This window comes from Schistosoma mansoni, assembly GCF_000237925.1.
Source record: "Schistosoma mansoni, WGS project CABG00000000 data, supercontig 0239, strain Puerto Rico, whole genome shotgun sequence".
NCBI lineage: Eukaryota > Metazoa > Platyhelminthes > Trematoda > Strigeidida > Schistosomatidae > Schistosoma > Schistosoma mansoni.
In genome coordinates this window covers 97,666-122,958 of record NW_017386103.1, presented here as the reverse complement: position 1 = coordinate 122,958, position 25,293 = coordinate 97,666, and the positions used below count along the sequence as shown (strand labels likewise).

Here is a 25,293-nt window from a genome sequence, read left to right as displayed (position 1 = left end):
ATACTCATACCTTAATCGATAGACGGATCTCTCGTCGGGATATCTTTCACGAGCAGTAGCCATCCAAATATCACTATATCTGACATTATTCCCCTCGCTGTTTCGGGACCATTTTTACGATGTAATGACTCACTGCACTGTTTTTCATGGGATATTTATACGTATCTCATTATTAATATCATTACATTAAATGTAAAATGGGCAACCTTCCATGGTTGCCTTTACCCCTGCCTAACGGTAACCGAAGTATTGTTTTTTTTCTTTAGTGCACTGTTATTCTGTTACGGTAAACGACTGAATATCTAACCGAATAGCAGCTGTGTAAAAATCCAAAACAGTTTGGATGTCATTTGATTCAAAGACTTTTATCAATATATCTCCAGTTTTTGTTCTTAACAAACAAGCTCATCTGCTTAAAATAGATTTATCCTGGACTTGTGAAGAAAGTGGTCCATTCCATAACAAAGTGTTTCGTGTTAGTGTTATTATAAATCACCATAGTCTAAAAAGTTCTGAGATATATTATGATGTTGGAAGCAGTGTCAAGGAAGCTAGACGGATGGCTGCTGAAAGTGCTCTGCAAACTTGTATTTTATTTAAGTACAATGCTGGTTCAAGCAATGAGGATCTACAAACTGGAGGACAGTTTATAATACCGCGAAATGTAAGTCATGCAAGAATTACATTTTCTAACTATTTCATTAAGTCAGGTGTTTTGCAATCGCTTAGTAATTAAAATGCTACACTTTTAACTATTACGTCACATGTTTGAACCTCATTCTACTCTTTATGGTTTGGCCAGAAACTCAGTGTCCACAAAATCGAGTACATGAACTTCTATCAGATTAATTAAGTTACTTTAATTCGAAATCAATGACATTAGAATTCATACATTCGACATTTAAATGAATTAATAATAATTTGTTTGTTATAAATTTTTTACAAGTATGTCTTTATGCTTTCTTCATATTTCATATGTAGGCCAATCCTTTCATTATTTTGATTAATTCTGATCCAACATCTTTAGCTCCAAAAGTGCAGCTCAGACAACTGCTTAATTTACTTGGATCAAAAGTGAAATTTGTTCATTCAGTGGATGATGCCAATAATAGTTTTGTAAGAAATATTTATATTTTGTGTTATTGTTTATATCTGTCAAATTATTGCAGTATATTTACCACTTCCCCTCTGAATGTAATTTGTTACTCCAGGATTGGCCTGTATCAACACCTGAGTGAAGTAGTCGGACGCGTCGACAACTTCACTTATCTTGGAAGTCTGATCAGCCCTAATGGGTTGATGTCTGACGAAGTCTCAGCACGGATTCAAAAGGCTCGTTTGGCTTTTGCCAACTTACGTCACCTATGACGAAGACGAGATATCCGTCTATCGATTAAGGTATGAGTATACTGCGCAGCAGTTCGCTCTGTTCTACTTTACGGCTGCGAAACATGGCCATTAAGAGTAGAAGATAATCGTAAGTTACTAGTATTTGACAACAGATGTCTTAGAAATATTGCTCGCATCTGCTGGGATCACCGGGTAAGTAATGGTGAAGTTATACACAGGGTATTAGGGAATGATGGTAAATCAGTTGATAAGGTTGTGAATCTTCATCGACTGAGATGATTGGGCCACGTGTTACGTATGCCTGAACACGGATTACCACGACGCGCTATGCTGACTAGTGTAGGGGATGGTTGGAAGAGAGTTAGGGGCGGCCAAACCAAAACGTAGCATCAGTGCTGGAAGTCACTAACTTGTAGTCTGAGCCATGTTGGCAGATGCAGACTACTTGGTTGGGGTCCGCGTGATTATCGTAACCAGTGGTTGTAGACTCTATGTGACGGCTCAGAATCGATCACAATGGCGCAGGTGTATACACTCGTTGTCTTCCCTTAAATCTTGAGATTAAAATTGCTTCATATCTCTCTTCCTTCCTATACTATATCCTTATATACAAGCTATCTTTTATATATTACCACCACTAAATTAACTACTTCTACGAATCCGGTGTTCATCTTGTTGTGCTAATGAGGTATGGCAACTTGGACCGATGCATATGTGTGCCTGGTCCTACGTTGTAGATGACTGACTAATTTATCTTAGAAAGCAACCCTCTTGATGGTCACGGTTCAGTCTAACGATAATTTTCTTCGACACTGTTGTGACGTTTTACTTTTCGGGGGTCGGCAATATATTCTGTTGATTTTGAGGTTTTCGAAAAAATTATTCTCAGTATTCATATGTAGGGAATATCCCTTATCTAGTTCACCCTCCTGTTTATAAAATGTGGTAGTTTTGGAAAATTTTTGACGTTTACTCCCTCATCAAACTAAAAATTTCAGGTCATTACTTCCAAAAAGCACTAGTTGAGTAAGTTTTACAGATGATCACTCCTGCTTATTCGATCCATGAGCCTAGACTTCATAATTATTTACTAGGTTTTAAATTGTCAGCGTCATTTTTCGCTTGTCATTATCAAAATGTACAGCTCACTTTGGTAAAATTAATTTTGATATTCATATTTGTGTAAAATGTTACGATTCATCATCACATTATTTAGTATCTGAAAGCCATAGAGCTTATGATACAATGTAATTGGGTGGATATGCTTGTGGCAGAATTAGTTTTTTTGTTTTACAGTAAGTCCGGTGTTCTCAACTGATTTCAAGACTAGTAAGTTTGACTGAATTTGACAGAATGCTGCTTTCAGTTGGTTTTAATTGTTTAATAATTAGTCTCCTGTCAGTATGTCCTGAAAATTTCAAATTTAGTTTGGTGATGATTTTAAATTCTTCATGATTTTGTTGCATTATCGGGATATTTCAGTATCATTTTGAAAAAGTATGTTATGCTAAATGTCATCAGACTCGTTGTCTAGTTGTCTAACAAATTCCTTATTGAATAAGTTATCACATGGATTTTGACTTAATTATCATGACCGAATCCAAATTTTGTGTTGATATTTAACCTTATTCATTCTATATTATTTTTAATTGACCTAATTTTAGAGTAGAAATTAACCACAGGCTTTCTAAGAATTTTTTTGATTTGATGTAAGTCCTCGATGTTTCCAAAATCTTATTATGGTTTACACTTGTTAAATGACTTTGCTTACTCAAAATACCTGTGATTATTTGAAAAATGTACTGTTTGATTTCTGGTTTGTAAATAACTGAATTTTGTTTTCTGTGTTCCTGTTTATCCGATAGCATCCCATCATGTATAGAACGACAGCAGAGATTGTTGGTCGACAATATGTTGGAAATTCAACCACCAAATCAGGTGCTGAACAAGAATCATGTTTATCAGCTTTAATGGTACGTATATATATATATATATATATATATATATATATATGTTTGTTGCTTAGTTATCTAGTGAACTTAACAAGGGATTTTCATTTTAGGATGGAATAATCTGTTGCGTTTTAACAGTAATTTTATCGGAGGGACATTTAAAATAGAAACCAAATGTATTTCTTATGATCGACTGAGAAGCTTGGTTTGTAAGGGTAGGATAAAAAGATTGGAACCATAGAAGGTTTTCTTATTTTTAGTTTATTGCACCAACGTTGTTGATCATTACTGACTGATGTTTAAAGCTCAGTCTGAACCTTATGTTTAGACGTCTAGTCATTTAGCAGGTGGTGGCTTATATACTCGGCTTTAAGCTTCACTGCTTTCCTGGGAGTTAGGAATACTGCCTGACCTCGCAAAAAAACAGTAGAATGGAGTAGTAGAGTTTAAACGCAGGTCCTGTCGGTTGAAATCCGAGTTTCTTAACTACTAATCCGCCATAAATTAATTAATTAATGTTATATCTTGTAAATATAATGGGACAGTTACCGGCTATGGGTAAATATGTATTCTAAATATCTGAGGTGATATAGCTTTTAAATATTGTCGGATGAGTAGTCTTTTAATGCTTTTCATGTTGTGTGGTGATTGTTGCGTAGATACTATTAGAAATAACCATCCAGTATAACATTATCTCGTCATAAAAGTCCTGAATAGAACGCGTTGTTTTACTGTATATCGTCGTCGGAGTTACAAGTGATTTAATTTTTAGAACTCCACTAACTTTTACCGCCTATGCCAAGTTTTTACCTTAATACAGCTAGTCTTGGCTTGTTCGTCCAGTTGGGGGAACTCGTCTAAACTATTCAGGAAATTTACGGTGTTTATTAAATTTGGTTCAATAATTCCAGTGAGTTGTTTTCACCACTTATAGTTAAAAATCTATGCTGACCGGTCAAAATTTTCTTTAGCAATATCTTCATGAATACTTTGTCTTAAACAAGCTGATACCTGTTGAGTACGACTAGTAGGAATCAGTAATCATTACCTTTTTATAATCAGTTTAAGGTATCTGTTCGCCTATTCTGATTTATTCCATCAATCCTATTAATCGACTCAACCGTACTAACATTTTGAATAACCTAGATTCGAGAAAATAGATTGTTTCTGAGAATAATTCTAATGAAGTATCTATTTGAAGTAAAACTGTGACCAAGTATAGAATGGGAGTTAAATTCAGTTTTCTTGTTCAAGAATCTACATTTTAGATGACTTGTATGAAATTTTTCATCCTACTGTTGCATAGAGTTAAAAAAATCAATTACATAAAACTGTAATATGAAATGCTTCCCAATTGGCTCTAGAGTTAAATAACATCCTCAAATAGATGGTTTTTCTTAGTTTTAGTTATATGATTGCATTTATCCTTAAGGAATGAGAGTGATGCTGGAATAAAATGAGAAGTGTTGAACTGCTTTCGTGTTCCATGCTAATAATTTGTTGATCTGTCGGATCTTTATCTCTTTTTCTGCATTAGTAAAACTTATCATCGATACGAGTTATTTTGTAATAATTATTGCAGTTAATAAAATTAGTTTTTATGATCATTAATGTAGGCTCTTCGTCGGTCATTGTTGTCTTACATCAAGACTCAGAAACTAAGGAAAAAAGAACAGAACGATCATGACGATGTATACATTTATCGGTGTATTCGTCCAAAATCATCAGTTTGGAGATTGCGTATTCTCGCCGGTCTACATTTCATTCAGCCATTTTTTAAGGTGAAAAGAACATTATTAATGCTTATTTCTATTTAAATAAGTGTCCAAGTCTTCATGCATTTTTGTTTGTTTTATCAATCGGTTTCATTTTTTCCCAGCAGTTTCGTCTAGACTTGTTTTCAGTCTGCAGAATTAACAGTTTTACATACGGAAGGCCTGAGAAGCAGCTGTATTCACAATCCATGTATGAGAGGATTATTTGAAGTATGACCATACTACATGACAAATAAATGTACGTCAAACCACACGTCCAGAAATTATTAGAAATGGAACTGTTTACTGAATATTAACAAGCAGGGTAAAGCAACACACTAATGAGTCGGATGAGGAGAAAATGAAGTCAGAGAACGCAAATGAAATTAACAAATACAATTTGCTTTTATCTTTGTAGACTTTATTGCTATACCATAGTTCCTTGCTAATATTTCCTTGAAGGTCAGACTATGTAGGTAGATTTATATACTTTTTCCTTCACATAAAGGTTGCCTCACACTACGTTTAATTTCACTATCAGTGCATCGAATATTGATCACTTAGGGTTGAAGCCCTTTCCTAATTCAGAGAAGTGCTTTAAATTCTGTATGTCATTTCCTTTTATGTCAAAATTAGTTATCGTTTTTGGAGAATCCTAAAGAACCTAGGAGCACTGGATGGCCGTCCAGTGGTCTAGCTTCAATTGACTCATGAACTCAACTATTAAATTACTATAATATCCACAAAACCCCTTTCTGACAATAATCCTAAAGAAGGATATTTCGTCAAGTTTTTTGCAATTAAACAGCGGTGATTCCACACAGAGTTGAATGAAAGACTTCTAAGTCTGATCATTAAACGAAGTATCATTCAACTATTCAGTGGATACACGTTTTTTGAGAACTTGCAACTATTAAGAAAAAAAATCCTACTGCTCCCTATTTTCGAATTCTTCTTCGCTCAATATGAATCTATAGTTATAAAAACCGTCTTCAAATTGAAAAAATCTCCTACAAAACTGAGTAACTTATACTGTATTGTTTTAAAGGAACGAGGTTTGAACCTTGAGATGTTTCGACAAACTTTATTAAAACGTTTTATTACTGTTTTAGTGCTAACAGTCATACTGACAAACACTACCATTGATACTCGGTTTTTAAGATTCTTCCGAGTTTCAATCCTTGGTTTGATACAGTTACCTTCGAGTAGGTGCTCTATTTGTCTCAATTTATCCAAAAAATTACGTTATAACATTAGGGTTGAATTTTTTACTTGTCATACTCAGATTCAATAATCCTACTGTTCTTTAAAGAACTAGGTTTAGATGAAATCAAGAGTTTATTAATATAAAACATAGAAAGCCAGAGGTGCATATATTACAATATAATTAGTTATTGATATAATTTATCATACATATATCTCTCTCCACTCCCTAATCAATCACAGGCTACTTTGGTCAGATATAACAAGTCGAAAACTAATTAAGTTGATGCTCATGATTTATATAGTAACTTAAAAAATTCATACGAAACTGACAAAATGCGTAACAACTCACTAATGTACGGCATTTTATAAACAAATATCAATTATAAGTTATTTTAGATTGTAATTTTCCTCTCATATCATATACGACGTTAAAAAATCATTGAATCCTTCCTATACATCGGTGGTAAGTTTAGTTCTGAATGTCTACTACTGAAAAATTATCCTTGTTCTAACATATAATTCGTAATGGACATCACATCATGAACTTCAATTACATAATTCTTAAGAATTTTGATTCTGGAATACTACTTATTAATATATCTTGTAATATTAGTGTTTACAGAACTCATTAGGGCCAGGATAATCTTGCACTGGTTTTCAGAAGAACCAGACACCATCCAGACTTTCACGCGGCGACCCAAACAGTACAGCTCAATCCCGCCCTATAGGAGAACCAGACACTATAAAGGCTTCAACGCTACAATCCGAACAGCTCAGCCCAATCCTGTGGCGCAACCACTCAGGTACCAAACACCCTGATGGACCAGGGTGAAATATATTGTGAAATATATTGTTTAGGACCCATAATAATATTTACATTCTCTCAGGTAAATCTGTTGGATCTTAACGTTAGATATGTTATCAAACGGTCGTTTATCGGCTAAAGTACTTGATTTAGAGCTATCGGGTTTCAGCTTGAACCCTGTAGGATTTAATTTGCCTACAAATAAATCATCCGAACAAGTCTTTATACTGTCACACATAGAGTCTTAACAGGCCTATGGTCAAAACAAGTAACTATGTGTATTTGCCAACAGTTATGATTTGTTTCTAAAACATAGATCAAAACAGTCAGTGCGAAAATGTAGAATAGCATGTTCAGTTAGAGACAAAATACTAAACACACTCCTACGTAACGGCAGTTAGGATACTAAAAATAAATCAATAAAGGGGCTAGTCATGTTCATAAAAAAGAAATAACTTCACGGTTGGTAGTTGAATAATAAAAATAATAATAGCAGTAACCAGTTTGAGATTAAATGAGTCTTAAGTGGTTGGGCATTTAATCTAAATATTATTGGACTATCCAATCTTATCTATGTGATCAGCAAACTTCACTTCGCTTTCGATTTATATGACGAAACAGCTTCACTAATCCGTTGGACACGGAAGTATTAGTCGATTCCTAACATACCAATCTTTGCTTAATTAACAAGTTAGTTGCATCAGATATGTGATTCGTCCTTTCATGGTTCAACCTTACCGTTGACATTTCAAGAGATCACCAACTCAGATTACTTAGTCGTTCTAAACTATTTAGTTCAGTCATCAAATACAAAAATGGTTTCGAAGTCTAAATATTTTCACCTACTATTACAGGTTTAATCAATAGATATATTAGAAACAGTTAATCAGGAGCATTTTATTTAGTTTTCATATCTAGTGGCATTTTACAACTAGCTACTTCTGAAACTACGAGGCTACTGATCCTTTCATTCAATACAAAAGGCTTTTCTGCTATGATCTAATCTACACACTAGAATCTGATCCAAACTATATATCAGTCAATGTAATACTTTATTTTCCAGTCATGTTATGCAACATTATTTAACATCGTAATGCTTTATAAAATCTTTTAATATTTATTATCTTATTCATGTTTGTTAACGTTGTTTGTAATCCTTTCAATCACTAATTAATTTGTAATATTATTTGTACTTCTGCACATGTTGATTAGATCCAAAAGTTAACCAATTGTGAACCAAATAAATTTACGTGTATATGCTTATTAGATGGTTGGAAGTATACGGAAAATAGGTCTATCTCAGCTAAGAAAGCACAAAATGCTGCAGCTCAATCAATGCTGAATAATATGAATAAAATTGAGAACAAATGTTCAACAGTTCCATTTTATGATAAGCAATATGATGTTACATCAAAAGGTGTTTATAAACAAAATCATAAACCATGTAAAGTATGTTTGATTTTTTAAAAATAAATAATTAGCCATTCTCCATTAAATAGACCGTGTTCCAGTTTTAGGTGTTAGTACAATTATGTCTGCTTTACTGAACGCTTGGAAGTTGTCAGTCCAATTTCCACAATGCAACAACAGTTTTCTCAAAAAAAAATAATGTAGGGTTTTCTACCGACTATTTTCAGACAAATGTTTCTTAAATCCAGTTACTGATGTTGAGGTTAGTGAGAGAGGTTTCTAGTTTCAGAGTATTTAGACCTAAACATTTCAATGCATTTGTAACGATCCTTATTACGCTAGGGATTTATGTAATTAATTTTCGATAAATGATGTTAGTTCCACATTTGAAATTATTCATCTCATCACATATGATTATTTTTAAAGCCCTAACTAATGTTTAATGAAGTAGTTTTAATTAGTCCGAAGAAGATAAAATTATACTCACACAGATCCTGACATTTATCAAATAAAGAGATTTCTACATCTTGGATTAGAATCTCAAGTGAAATGTAGGTTATCAATAAAATTATGAATATGTTTCGATAGAACAATAAGAAGGTGGAGATGACCTGAAAATTGTGATGTATTTGCGCCATACATTTAGAACAATGTGGCCACACATACTTATCAAGACATTTTATTTAAAAATTAAGGTCAATTAAATGAAGGTTCAAGTAAGCAGAGTAATAAAATGACATAAGGATTACTAGGACAGATTCAGGGTCACGACAAGTTGTTTTTGTACACATGAAGGGACTTTACATTTATAAATGGCCATGACTTCTATGAACCTGAGAGTCCGTCCTTGACAATTTCTATAAAACGTTTTAAAACATGTATTGACGTCAATTCTGTGCCCCGTTCCAATATTGTGCTTTGCTATCGATGAATATGGTTTTCTACTTCCCACGTTTATCAGAACAGTTAACATTAACTGATTTTGAAGCTATCTAGGCACATGTTCCGTAACCCTTGGTTGCATTGTTCGACTACTCCGCCCTATATATATGTGTCCATACAAACATTTAAATTGGTGAATACAATGAGACGTAACGTAATCGTCTGTGCATTGTCTGTGTCTATTTTGGATCGTGGACTTAGTGCTTTAAACCATAACCAGTCTAGCAGCGTAATAGGTTTTCTTGATGGCTGCTTTTAGTCTCTGTCTTAAAACCATACTGTTAGATTCACCTCTAAATGGTAGAGATATATAAAGTTTTCTTCGGAACAGAATGAACGAGAAGTTTTGCTGTTGACTGATTTTTTCACCTAGTTATAAAATTTAGCAGGTAACCATCCGATACTAGTGAGTCAGCAGTTCTGCGTCTACCTCAACCTTATCTGTGGTGTATATTCTTTGAATCTTATTAAAGAGGCACTTAACCAAGCCTCGCTTGTTTTGAAATGGACAGAAACTGTGGGAATTTAAGTATTGAAGTCCAAGTTGGCTTCCTATAAACTGACCTCCTTATAGTTCCATCCTACCTTCGACTCAAAAGTATGTCTAAAAAAGGCAGTCGGTTATTACTTTCTTGCTTTATAAGTTAATCTTTTATCCAAATATCTTTATTTATTGATTTTATTTTCAATTGAATTAAATCAAATTTGATGTGAGATGCTTAATTATAAATTATTATAATTATCTTTTCACATGAAGACATAAAAGAACACCCAGTGGTCTCTGTGATAAACTGTGTGAAGTATTGTGCTCCGTGACTGACATTCGATGCATAAGTCAAAACATTACTAATAGAAATCAAAATACAATATAATCTGGATTATTTTGTCTTACAAATTCATCATTTGTGTTCCTTGATGGGTCAGTATATTTTCCATAAGGCATTTTTTGTAAACAAAGAAAATGTAAATTCATCGACAAGTAGAGGCATTTTGTTCAACAAAAAAGATTTGTTTCTATCTTACACCAGTTTTATTGATTTAAATTATTTGATTTTCAATATGTACATTATTACTTTCAGATCAAACTACAACTTATTCAGCATCGTGCTTTTGATGAATCAGTACATCCCGTTTGTAGATTGGAATATTTCAGAATTGTTAATAACTTGGATAAAGTAAAATATACATTATTAAATGATCAATTACCAAGTGGAGAACATAAATCTTTAGCACCCGGTCGACCTCCATTTATCTATCAGGTTAGTAAATAGGTGGAAAGTTTTCCAATATACGAGGCATTTATGATTACAGGGAACTATAAAGCTAACAATGTCGTTTAATTTAATGTTATCTGTTTGTTGATTAGTGAATACCAATTTCGGTGACGAATAGATATTACGGTGAGACTTATTTATGGACGACCTTTGAGCAACGCTAAAATGACCTTGAAAATGTCCATCTACTTACTAGGGTTAAATGAGGGTTATAAATTAGTGCAAGGAACCAGGATTATGATTTGCAGTTGAACGTTAGGGCTAGAAATTATATTCAATGTTTTCATCACGAACTGACATCAGCTATGATGCTGAAATGGTATTTAGCCAAATAGGTGTATGAATCTCGTGTCAAAATCTAACACCTATCTTAAATCTGATTGGTTCGTCTATATATCACAGTCTCGCCGATATAACCTATTTTTCACCCCTTCGTTCCTGGTGACTGAATAGCATCCCTAAGTCACACACCTGAAGTTTGGCTCAATGTGAAGCACACGAACTTACACTTTGTTAAATCAACTTTTAGTGTTTTGATGTTCTACTTTCTTGTTGTAACTAATTATTAACGAGTCTAAAATATAATGAAATGGCCTCCATCACAATGTTTGCCCCCAAATGCCCTGGTACGACCGAGAGTGGGGAGAGTCCGCTCTCCCTCTCGAAATGCTCTCACATGGCCAGCGAATATATAGCTTCTGCCAGGGAAGTCCTACTCACTGCCTTCTCGTGGCGGGGGTGTTGTTTACGAAATTGAGAGGACGAAAAGCGAATGTCCGGAGCTTTAACCGGGTTGGTGGACACGGAAAGTTCACCTAGGGAAGTTGGGAAACCCTGATTCCAAACCAATGGTGCACATGGGCTCCAGTATCCTGAGGGAACAAATGGCTTACGAATCAATCGTTGATCACCGGCTACCATGGGACTACATCTCACGATGCTCCACTGCCTTGTGGATCAGATCTTTCGGTCAAAGGCTCCGAGTGTGGCCCCCTAAGAAAACCACCTGCTTCAGTTTGGGCACCTGGGCAGTATCACAGCCCTCACACAAATCGAATGAGATTTGTATGGCGCATATGTATCTGGTGCTTCCTTGTACCAATATTTATGTGTTTAAATAAATAAATAAATAATTGTTTGATTTTCTGTATTTGACCGGTACACAAGTTTTCCGATAAAATTCATCATTTATGCATATCACATGGTGTAAATCCTTTTATTTGTTTTCACTGTTAGCTTGAATTCTCAAACATGTGTATTCAAGGCCCTGTAGCGAATAATAAACGTCTAGCGAAACGACTTGCTGCTGAATTACTCCTTACTAAATTGGGATTGTCTAATGAAAAATCATCTAATGTCAAGAGTGTTCTTCGAAGTACAGTTATCGAATCGCTCAACAGTAATACTCATGATATTAAAAGTGTATCAGAAAATCTGTCCTGTGGTAAGGTAGTAACTTTCTTGGTGTAAAAGTTGTATTTCCCAATGCATGAAAAAAGAAAAACAAAATTGCTTTTACTGATGTTTAGCTATTTGATGCTAGTAGCCTTCTCAAGCATTAAACAGCTAGACATCAGTAAAAGCAATTTTGTTTTGTTTTTTATCTCATTAGAAAAATACAAATTCCTAATTATGATGAATATCATTCACCCAAATACCAAAATTTTTGCAAACTATTAAAAGTATTAATAATTACTTTATTATGTGCCAATAGTTGTTATCAGTATATATTTTTCCTAAGTTCATGATCATCATATTCTGTAAGCGTTTTATTTATTTTACCTATTATTTATTTGAACACAAATATTGGTACAAAGGGGCCCCGAATACATATGCGCCATATAAATCATTCGGTTTGTGTGTGGGCTGTGATACTTCCTGGGCGCCCAAACCGGAGCAGATAATTTTCTTGGGGGGCCACACCCAGACCGTTCGACCTAAACTTCTGATTCACAAGGCAGTGGAGCAACGTTAGGAGATTGCAGTCCCATGGTAGGCTATGACCAATAATTGGTCCATACGCCATTTGTTCCCTCTGGATCCTGGAGCCCGTGTGCAACATTGGTTTGGATTCTTTCTTTCAACCGAATCCAGTAATATTCAATACATTATTGAGCACTCCTATCTTTCCCATAACGAATTTAAACCTTTCTTCATTTGTCATTGTTATTATTTTATGAGCATTAATGGATATAAAAGGATCGTTCGGTTTTTAACAACTTGAGTTTGGTGGGTGAGAGGTGTCGTTCTGTCGTTTTGTCTTATTTTACGTATATGAAAAATGGAATGTGATGGAAGATAGCTTACGTCGGTTAGTAGCGTTTGAGCAGACTTGTCGGGTTGCCATTATTCGTGTACTATCCGTACGATAAAATCTCTCCCATTATTTGTTCGCTCCATTGATGCATATTGCTCCTGTGAAAATGCATTGAATGCTCTAGCGCCTGTAAGTGTATCTTACTCCACAAGTGAGACTATAGGAACTTTAAATGTTCAACCACGTACTTGCTGTCACTTTACATTAACACTGTCACTAGCAACTCTAACACGTTTGAATAATATCTAACATGAACAGTGGTAACCTGACCGGCATATTTTGGCAATCATTGTTTTGTTGTTCCGTGCTCTTTGCTTTAATCCTACTTTCTCTAGTTGTAGATATTTATCAATAACTCGCTCTGGCACTGGAAATAATTTTAAAGAAATACGTTCATAAATCATCAGGCTATCCTTTTGAGATAACCATAGAGGGATTAGTCTGACTAACATAGCATCTAAAATACTAGCTTCAATAATTATCGGGCGCCTATCTAAGACTCGTGAACTGCAAACACGAGAAAATCAGGCTGGCTTCAGACCTGGTCGTGGCTGCATCGACCACATATTCACTATTCGTCAGGTTTTAGAGCACAGATATGTTTATCGGCGTCCGACTATGATAGTTTTTCTTGACTTGAAAGCAGCATTTGACTCTGTAGACCGAGAGGCTCTGTGGCAGTGTCTGTCATTGAAAGGTGTACCTCAGAAGTACATAAACCTTGTGAAAACTCTTTACTCGTACATTACCAGTCCAGTGAGAGCTTGTGGCGAACTGTCATCCGATTTTACAACCTCAAGTGGTGTCCGACAGTGTTGTCCACTATCCCCACTTTTGTTGAACTTCATTATAGAACTATTGCTGGAAATAACACTCTCGTCAACTGAATTTTCAGGAATTGATCTCCTACCAGTGGGTCCACTAAGTGACTTAGAATACGCAGATGACATAGTCCTATTTGGTGAAGACGCTGACAAAATGCGGTCTTCTGTTAGAACTCAGTAATAATGCCAGGATGTTTGGGATGCGTTTCTCTCCATCCAAATGTAAATTGTTACTCCAGGACTGGCCTGCGTCAACACCTGAACTATAAGGATAGGAAGTGAAGTAGTTGAACGTGTCGACAACTTCACTTATCTTGGAAGTCTGATCAGCCCTAATGGGTTGGTGTCTGACGAAATCTCAGCACGGATTCAAAAAGCTCGTTTGGCTTTTGCCAACTTACATCACCTATGACGAAGACGAGATATCCGTCTATCAAATAAGGGACGAGTATACTGCGCAGCAGTTCGCTCTGTTCTACTTTACGACTGCGAAACATGGCCATTAAGAGTAGAAGATAATCGTAAGTTACTAGTATTTGACAACAGATGTCTTAGAAATATTGCTCGCATCTGCTGGGATCACCGGGTAAGTAATGGTGAAGTTAGACACAGGGTATTAGGGAATGATGGTAAATCAGTTGATAAGGTTGTGAATCTTCATCGACTGAGATGTTTGGGCCACGTGTTACGTATGCCTGAACACGGATTACCACGACGCGCTATGCTGACTAGTGTAGGGGATGGTTGGAAGAGAGTTAGGGGCGGCCAAACCAAAACGTAGCATCAGTGCTGGAAGTCACTAACTTGTAGTCTGAGCCATGTTGGCAGATGCAGACTACTTGGTTGGGGTCCGCGTGATTATCGTAACCAGTGGTTGTAGACTCTATGTGACGGCTCAGAATCGATCACAATGGCGCAGGTGTATACACTCGTTGTCTTCCCTTAAATCTTGAGATTAAAATTGCTTCATATCTCTCTTCCTTCCTATACTATATCCTTATATACAAGCTATCTTTTATATATTACCACCACTAAATTAACTACTTCTACGAATCCGGTGTTCATCTTGTTGTGCTAATGAGGTATGGAAACTTGGACCGATGCATATGTGTGCCTGGTCCTACGTTGTAGCTGACTGACTGACCTTTTGAGAAAAACTTAAAAGTTCCCCGCTGATGCATTGGACTGCCATGATACATGTCATAAATAAACTACCTAACAATTACTGAACCAGCAAACATAAAACAATTTTATATTTCATGTTTGTTCTCTACATCAATGTTGCTATTTATATCAAACTGATCTTGCCTGTAAACTGGTGTGAATTCTGTAATTATTATTTTCAGAAGATATTCCACTTGTAGCCACCATGTAGGTAATTTTGATGTTAGGTGTACGCTAGTAGGTAATTGTGGCAAATCGGTCGATATTTCTGTTAGTTGTCATTCTTTGAGGTAGTTTGGACATGTTTTCCAACAACTCCCCACTTGAATGAGCATTGCTAACTGACGCAGGAGTAATTTGAATGTAAGTTAGGAGCGGACAAACCATTGATCCAAGCCGTATGGAGTAGTATATCCTTCCTATATCCACATGATATTTGTGATCGATCTCAAGGGCTAATGTGATTTTATTCATAGATTTCATTCCCTTCTGAACTTTATTGCAGGCTTGTTGTTTTAGTATCATGAACACTAATTTATTTCTATTCCATTGTTCAATAATTTCCTGTATTTGTTTTCGTGTAGTATGAGAACTTTAGCCAATACACATTCGCACCATGTCCTACATTGTTTATGGATTGACCGAAGAGAACAAATAATCGAGAAAACATTACATTTATATTTTGTTTATTTTTAAATGGAAACTAGGTCTTGTGCCAGAAATCATCAGTAAGGTACACAAATCGTTATCCCCCACAGAAAAATCAGAAGATCAGTCACAGGATACTATCTCTAACGAGGTTAGTTGCGTCGAATTAAACACACTATTCGTGATTTACGAAGATTTCAAAAGTCGTTTATTTATTAAGTCTGAACTTTGTCGGAAATTTGTGTGTATGTTTCATTAGTTCCCAACATATTTTGTCTACAGTTAGTTTCAGTGAATAAAAATAACCTACTGTGTTGTAAAATGACTTAGTAATATTTTTTTTCTATCGATACTAATTTTACGTTTCCCAATAAAAAATGATTTACGAGGAAAATCCTTAGTAACTAATTACATGTATAGATTTCGTCCTTCTACTACATGCGAAAAAGTCAGTGTCAACTTGATCATATCAGAAATCGATATTACTATTCTTTATTCTGTTGTATTTCTACAACGTCAATGCTTAAAATTCTTGTGGTTTTTGATACGAAATAATTGTATACCTAGTTTGCACTATAGTCAATAATATGCTCATTTTTTCCAAATGGGATAGTTCTACAAACAATTGAAAGAGAGGGGACACATGCCTATTTATTATTTACAATCGCTTGTGTTCTAATAACTCAAGAATAAAACCCAGTCTCATTGTAAGTTGTCGAATGTGTTAATCAGGTAAAATAATTACTAAAATCTATGACTATAATGTAATATAGATGTATAAGTTTACTACGTAATTATTAGGAATGCTTCACTACACCATTCTGTTTTGAACTTGTTAATTATTCTGGATTTTCTTACAACACCTGTTTTCTTTTAGTTTCTGATGATCTAGACTAATCCGTTGTTAATATATTGACTGAAATTCGACCAATCTTGCTTGGTATCCTGTGCGGATTGCGTTGGGAACAGACACTGGGATTCGAGTCCCTTAGTGGACATCAACATTGGAATGCATGTACATCCAGCTGATGAGTCTCTAATAAGACGAAATGCACAGCCTGGATTCCACTGCTACTAACCACATCCCATTTATTCTATATAGAGATTCCTATTTTCTGTAGAGTTGTTAGTTTTTGATCAGAAGGACATAATTACAATAGATAAGAAATATATTTTTTAAGAAGTTATTGAAAACTTGCTAAAAATCGAATGATCACTTTGAAATTTGTTTAGTCCCAACACCTGCCATATGGGAAAATTAAAATTTGCCTCAGTGAAATTCGTATTCCTAATACTTACTTACGCCTGTTACCCCACGTAGAGGAGCATAGACTACCCGTCAGTATTCTTCATCCAACTCTGTCTTGGACAATCCTTTTCAGTTGCTATTCATCCCTTTGATGTCTGCTCCCAATTCTCAACGCAGTGTGCTCTTTGGTCTCTCTCTTTTCAGGATTTCAGGCTAGCGTTTGCCTCATGATGTAGTTTGGTGGTTTCCGCAATTTATGTCCTATCCACCTCCAGAGTCTTTTCTTAATTTCATCTTCAGCTGGATGATGGTTTGTTCTCTCCCACAGCAGGTTGTCGCTGATGGTATCCGGTCATCGCATCTGGAGTATCTTGCGTAGATAATTGTTCATAAATGCCTGTACTTTTCTGGTGATAGTTGTGGTAGTTTTCGAAGTTCCAGCTCCGTGTAGTAGAACTGTCTTGACGTTCGTATTGAAGATTTTGATTGACAATTGTTTTGAGTTCCGTATGTTCTTCAACTGTAGGAATGCGGTTCTTGCTTTGCCAGTTCTTATCTTTACATCTGCATCGTATCCTCGTTGTTTATCTATGATGATGCCCAGCTACGTGAAAGTACCTGGGCACATTGTAAAAGACTCATCTAATAATCGTATAAATATTCACACAATATCCAGTTAATAATTATTATTTATTTATAAGTTTCAATTGTGGCTTATTTGAAAGTACTGGTGTTTTATAAATATAAAATAAATCATCTTTGCTTATCTAGTAATTTGAATATCATAATTTGTCGTTTCTAATCAATTCTACAATTCACGTTTATCATATGTGTATAAGTTAGTACAATCTAAGTTTAAACTATTAACACGATGTCATCATTGAAATATTGCATTTTTATTGAACATTATAGGAACATCATGTGAACTTCAGTTGTACCAGTGATACTCTTATCTTTGATGAGGAATTAGTGGACCCTGTTTTGTTACGTGAAAAAACTTGTTCCTTGAAAAGGTAAACGAAGCGTTTTTTTTATACAAAAAATACATTCACTTTTCCATAACATATCATCTGGAATTGAATTCTAGTCATTAAATTTACCACGATTTTTACGTTAAAAAGTTGTCAGACAAGCGGGCAATGACAAAAATTTGATGTTTTTTTTAAAATAAAAATTACACCTATTGAGGTTACAATGTTTTGAAAAGATATGGGGAGAAGAAATTAGACAAACCCGATAAATCTTATCCCCTCGTTTGTTTTTATGTACATGCTCTATCTGCGTTTCTATATTTCGAAATGTCTCTCGAAGTTCTAAATTTCAGGCCTTTTAGTAGTTTCCTTTTCAAAGTTGAGAGGACGGAAAGCGAATGTCCGGCGCTTTGATCGGGTTAGTGGACACAGAGGGTCCAATTAAAGGAAACCCTGAATCCACATCAATGTCGTACACGGGCTCCAGGATCCTGAGGAAACAAAAGGTGTATGAATCTATCGTTGGTCACTGGTAACCATAGGACTGCATCTCCTAAAGTTTCTCCGCTCCTTTGTGGATTACACCTCTAGGTTAAAGGCTCGGGGAGTGGCCCCTTGAAAAAACCACCTGCTTCGGTTTTGGGCACCCGGGCAGTATCACGGCCCTCACACCAATCAAGGATAACTGCTGATGGCCTCATCGTTATTGTGTGGTGCATATGCACTTGGTTCCCCCTTGTACCGAATAATACTGAAATGCCTGATTCCCTTAGTAATATTCATAACCTTAGTAGCACTGTAGTGAACAGAACACTGATTGGGGACATTCGAATGTATTCAAGCAAGAATTACAGTCTATCTCAGTAAATTCTGACAACCATACAATAAACAGTCAATTTGCAAATTAACAAGCAATTGTCTCAATCTTCACCGTTTCTTCTCTAATTTCATTGTTCATGCAATTTCCTACCGATTGCGCTTCGTTTCAGTTCTTTCCTCATCGGTCTTCTGCGAAAATACATTCTATGTCTGACCAACACCATATACTACTTATATGGATATAAGTAGACCACACCACAGTCCCTGTATATACCAGCTCAACTATACATAATACTGTAGGCTGTCCACTATGAACCCATAGTTGTTTACTAGGGATTGTAATTTATAAAATGAAATTTCATTGTTTCGATCAGTCTTTAGTATTGCTGTTCTGGATTAACTTCGTGCTGTTTAGTGACATCAACACCTTAGTACTACATTTGTCTCGGGTATAATAATAAATAAGTCACGCAAGAAGTATGTAGTAGTAGGTTTATTTTTAGGAAACTTGTTCTCAATCAAAGCAATGAGGTAGAGAAAGTTAATGAATAAATATGTGGGTATTTATATAACCAATAACGTTACAAATAAACTTGTAAAGGTTAGATAAGGTCACACGATAATTGCTATCAGTCTGTCATATTAATCCACTATACGATACAACTGTTAATAGGTCACTACAAATGATTCTCTGGTTTACCACTACGTGTAACATTTAAGGATTTCGCTCTTTGTTAATCTTACTTTACATTTTCCATGTGTGTTAATTTTCTATTTCTGTTTGTAGAAAAGATATCCAGTCTAAGACAATACGTAATAGTTCGATTCCGCGTTCTCACTCGAGTATAAATCTTTCAGTCAGTGAAACTAATAACCTGCTTCAAAATTATTCTCCTACGTCAACTGATCTATCGTTGGTTAGTTAATCAGTATTTTACCTTTTCCACAAACGGTTGTATCAAATATTTCTCGTTTTGTGAATGAAAGCCTAAATACCATACATAAATATGTGTTTATGTGATTTTATATGCATGGCTTGTAGTGGAATTTTTTAGGGATAATTCCTATGTTTCGTATATCACTCTCCCTGATAGCCATTATTAGACAACTCCCAACTCCGTATAAAGTTCGGAAGACAACACGAAGCGTTGATTACAGTTTATTACCGTACAACGTGGGTCACAAAGTCATAGGGACATAAAGGGAATACGAGGAGAAGTGGGAACGCGATTGAATGAATAGGATTTAAGAAGCACACTATATATGGGCAAGCGACTGAATCACTAAGCAATTTAGAAAACTAACATGTAAACGAGTATGAGAAATATGTTTGCAGGCTGTAACATAATAAGATATGGAAAAATTGTTACTGACCTAATGACACTTAAATAAGTTAATTAAAGGGCAAAACAACATTAAGAGGTATACAGACTCAAGTGTAGGTGATGTGCTATAGTCTGTCATAATGTATACCCGAAAAATACCGAAGGATAGCAAATAAATGATAAGCTTAATGAAGCCTGAATGAAAGCCAAAAATTATTATCAGCTTGATTGAACTGTGATTCTGTAAGTCGTTTCTTTCCAGTGGTGTCACATTCTATGAATAATCATCAAAAAAATACAATTTTTGAACAAAATCCATCACAACTTTTCTTATGGCTTTCTTTTCTCATTCATAACCTCTTTTAGGAAACAGACAAAGTTCATTGTTTTTTAGGATACATTGTGAGACTTTTGTCTATTAAAATTTCTTCAACTATATGATTTAGTCTAATCTACTTTTTCATGTATGGATGTGTCTAACATACCGTGAACTGTCAGTTACTTGTACTTCTCTAGAAGTATAGTAAAATATCTTACTATTCATAGTTCTTTTTTTTCTATTGATCTTGTTTAGCTGTTATTAACTTGATCGTCTTCATACCCTTTCTTAAATTATATTTACGTAACCAATGTTGATAAACTCAGTATTAATAGGCAAGTAGATTATCTCAAATGAATCTTTCAAAGATTGTTTCAATCATCATTTTTAGTAGCATGAGAATTATTCTACTGTTTTCATAATGTATTAACATTATAAGTGTAGCCTAACGCGTTTGAATTGAAAAGATCTGTGTGGGTTCTAGTCCTGGATTGAACATCAATATAGGGGGTGCAAGTACATCCAACTGACAAGTCCCAAATAGAACTAAACTCACGTCCTAGATTCCATTGGCAGCCACTACCGGACACTACTTAAAAATAATTGTAACTGAATTCAAATATCGAGGCAGTCTGCTCATAATACACAAATGTTAAAAGAAGGCTGATCAATTGGATTCCTTAGCATCAACAACGAAAGGATTCAAACATGTTTTAAAACTGAATCAAAATGAAATTGTTGTTCAGTGCGATGTAATTTTCGACATTCTTTCTACTTGGTTTGAGTTCGTATTGGGAAATGTCTTTGGATTAAACTAATCTCTATGAAACACTCAAATAAAATAATATAAACCTTAGGAATTTTCCGAAAGCTTATATTCTTGTTTTGTCTGAAGTTAGTTATCATTTACTTGGTCCGATATATATATTTCCTATTTTCCTTATCATTTTTTCTTCCAGATTAATTCAGTATTTGAAACAAAGAAGAGCAATAATCTGGATGTCTTCAGTAAAACCATCGGTTATTGGATAGGTTTGTGCCTTTTCTTATTTTACTTTAATAAGTGCGAGATTTTCGTAAATAGAAAGAGAGTCTTTACGATTTATGATGATCGATAGAATTTGATGAGCGTTAAGAATAAATTGACAACTGTGACATAGAAGGTTATGTAAGAGTCTTTATGATTTACTGGTGGATTACATTTAACTGGATGAATGTACTTGTTTTCATAATAATTTATCAAATTATACAAATTTTAACGAAGCTATTGATATGAAAAAATTATGACTAAATGAAAACTACGCTTTTTTAAAAACGCAGTGATTCCAAGATACCACCTTGTTGGTTCAGGATAAAGGAATCAAGAAAATAAAATAGAAAAAAGTAGGTTAAACTAAAACCTTTGTCATCATCCTCAATAATAGCTTCATACAGTTTGCGGTTTTTTGGAAATAATCGCCAGTATTACCATCATTTAGCACATCCGTGATACTTCATACTTATTTTAAATGTTGGAGTTTGTAGTTTATGTTCGTTTCACCGAAGATTTGGCTTCCTGTGAGTGGTTGACTTTTAAGTGTTAGGTTATCTGTTTAATGCTTTAGATATTGTCAGTCGATCAGAGGCAACATGGAACTTTCACATCACATAATTACTTACGCCTGTTACTCTTCATTGGAGTCCTCTATAGTAGTTTCTTCTTCTTTGAGTAGGTCTTGTAAAGCTTGGAACCTGTTGCTGAGAACTATCTTGAATCCATTGAGCTTGTAAGTATTTCAGAGGAAGTCTGTATTAAACCTTTGTAATTCTGTTTCCTCAGTTGCCTAGTGTTTTTTAGCTTCAGTTTCATCTTAGTAACCACCAAGTGGTGATCTTAAGCTATGTCAGCTCCTCTCCTCTTTCTCACATCTCCCACTGACCTTGTGAATGTTTTAGTGATGCAAATATGATCTATCTGGTTCTCTGTGGTATGGTCCTGTGATACCCAAGTAGCTTTGTTTATGCGTTTGTATGGAAATATTGTGCCGCCTATAAACATTTTGTTGAATGCATATAGATTTGCAAATCTCTCACCATTTTTATTTCTCTCTCCCAGTCTATTTCGTCCCAGGATATCTTCATATCCGGTATTGTCCATTCCGACTTTGGTGTTTAGGTCTCCCATCAAGATGCTGAGATCATTTCTTTGGCAATTTACTATGGTCAATTGCAGCCTCTCATAGAAGTGATCTTTATCGTCGTCATTGCTATCATTAGTGGGTGCATAACATTGGATAATATTCATTGTAATTCTCTCCTTTGCTTTGAATGATGCTTTGATGGTTCTGGGTCCATGAGATTATTATCCTATAAGTGCATTACGTGCTTCCTTGGACAGCATCAGAGCAACTCACTGAGTGTGCGCAGCATTTTCTTCTTTGTGAACAGAGAACAGCAGCATCTCTCCCGTATCTAGCCTTTGCTGTCCAGCTTGGGTCCAATGGGATTCGCTTATTCCGAGGATCGCCACGTTGTATCTCCTCATTTCCGTTGCTATTTGACTGGTCTTCCTGGTCTCCTACATCGTCTGGACGTTGCATGTGTCTATATTGATTGTTGCTGCGGTTGTTATAAGTGGCGTCGGTCTCGTGACTTCCGAAGAATTTCAGCTTTCATCATGAGGCGTCATAATTCTTCCTTCAACTTGGAGGGCAGAGTTTGAATATTTTGGTTTGTTTATTCTGATTAGCGTTTTATTAGCATGGTTGGGGTTGCTTACCTCATACCCAAACTTCCTCCTTTACCCGAGCTTAGGATCGGCAGTAGCCCTAGAAGAGTTATAGGGAAAGTTCACATCACATAAGGTAAATGAAATTTATAAAAGGAATACGAGTATAGTAGATATAGTAATCGTATCACTGGTAGTAAAGAGCATCAAGCAAAGGCAATATGATTCGAGAAGTAAGGATTAAGTTGCAGAAAATAAAGTATGAGACAATTTTAGAACCCAAAATCTAAGGAAAAACAAAAAGTGAGTAAATTCATGTCACTATTTTTGATACTGAGACATATTACTCGTTGTCTCTAACCAGGTAGTTTGTACCTACCTACATGGCTCCGAGAGTCTTCATTGACTGACTCCATGTTTTTTTGGCCACCTCTAGCTTTCTTCCTCTAATAGCAAACATCATCTGTTGAGGCGGACAGTGGTCAGGCTATTGTAGTATTGTTTTGTAAAGATAGAATTATCGTAATTTAAATGCATATAATTTTAGATTCAAAGAAGTCAAAATCCAACCAGAAGTCCTGTGCACGAAGTCATTCAGAAGTCGATTTCACCGAAGGCAGTCACTGGTATCAAAAGTTTGGTGGCATCTATAATAATACATCGCCTGATATTATCACTGATTTTACACGTAGTAAATCGAATATAAGACTACATCTTTTGGCCCGTGTAGCTGAGTATTGCTTACAAGAACACACTCCCAACAATTCAATACACAAAATGAACGAGTATCATACGAGTCAAGTTACCAGTTTGACTGATCAACTGGTGTTTCTGTGTAGGCGTCTGTTAGTTCCCTGTCATTTTATTGAATATCCACCCAAATTAAACGTAGTGTGCAAGGTACCTTTTTAGTCCAATTATTATACTGAATTTTGTACTTTATTAATATTTGGTTTATACTACTTAAAATTGGTTAATAAGAGATACTATAATGCAGTTATCATTTTTGGTGACTGTCAAAATAATTTATTTGTTGAAAGTAAACATTGCTTCAAACTCTGAGAGTAGAAATGTAAAGTTTCTTCATGCTATCTCTAACCTGATAAAAGTGGTAACTATGACTGAATGAACCAACCTCAGTTATGATTTTATACCCCTATATCCAAAATTTACACGGACAAGACCGTATAAAGTTCATTTTGTAAAAGTTAACGTACTTTAATCATATCTCTTTCAGAAAATTCTCCGTTTATGACAATACACTTGTCATAAGTTCGTGTTGATTGTTCAGAACACCCCTGAAGGTTGTCAGATATAAAGCTCTTCAAGCGCTCCGTTGTTTTGAATTTTGCTAGGATCGTGTACACATACGGTATTCCCGAGTTTTGTATCCTGGCAATTGGAAAGTATACGAAACGACAATCGCTGTTTCCCTCAAGACAGGAGGTCGAAGATTGCTCTGACCTTACAGTTTTTAGAGCCCTAATCTAAACGTTTGATTGTTATGTTCTGCAGTGAAAATACCAGCTTCCTAACTGTCGCCAAACTAGCCGTAAAGAATCAAAAACTTAGAAGACTCTCTCAGGATCCAAATCTTAATGCATGCATCTCATGCGTATGCCTAGGAATTGTAGAAGTGATTCAAACAGGGATGTGTAAGTGGTGGCTTCGGCTTGGTATGTAATTCGCTAACTCACAGTAGCCTATCCCCCACTTACATCCCTCACCTAACATCTTGGCTTGTGATCGCATGTTATCTCTCTGGGATGGTTTATATTTCCTGTTATTTTACATATCTATTTATCTACATTAGTTGATTGATTTCATCCAACTACTCATTACTTTGAATAGATAACATCTTCAAACCCTAATCTTTCACATAATGCTTATACTCTTACTACTTCTACCACTATGGGATTTGAATCGACAACTGCATCTCTGTGCTAATGTGGTATGGCAACTCGAACTGAAGTACGTACGTACGAAGTTCTACGTTGTGACTGACTGACTTTGAATAGATGGATATTTAATAGAACTCTTATTATTATTTTTTCGTTTATTTTAGTCTGAAAAAGAATTCAATACTAAATATTCTTATGCATATACAGTTATCTTATTTGTTGGTATTAATCCTATGAAAGAGATTTCAATTCATAACAATGATTATATAACAGTAAAAGCTACAGATTTAACAAGAAATTCAGCAAGACAAAAAGCTACCCAAAGTGTATTAAAATGTTTAACACAATTAATATAA

General features: G+C 35.2%; 1 protein-coding gene across 1 annotated transcript; it reads left to right on the top strand.

Moving 5' to 3' along the window:
- Positions 1-245: 245 nt before the first annotated feature.
- On the top strand, positions 246-25,293 carry Smp_149660 (hypothetical protein; the record flags this gene model as incomplete). Its single annotated transcript, XM_018792620.1, has 13 exons — positions 246-664; positions 982-1,116; positions 3,216-3,323; positions 4,919-5,083; positions 8,280-8,516; positions 10,499-10,678; positions 11,930-12,137; positions 15,706-15,797; positions 17,808-17,908; positions 19,473-19,602; positions 21,289-21,361; positions 23,584-23,936; positions 25,102-25,293. The coding sequence occupies exons 1-13, from the start codon at positions 344-346 to the stop codon at positions 25,291-25,293; spliced, it is 2,295 nt and encodes a 764-aa protein (XP_018644243.1). The 5' UTR covers positions 246-343.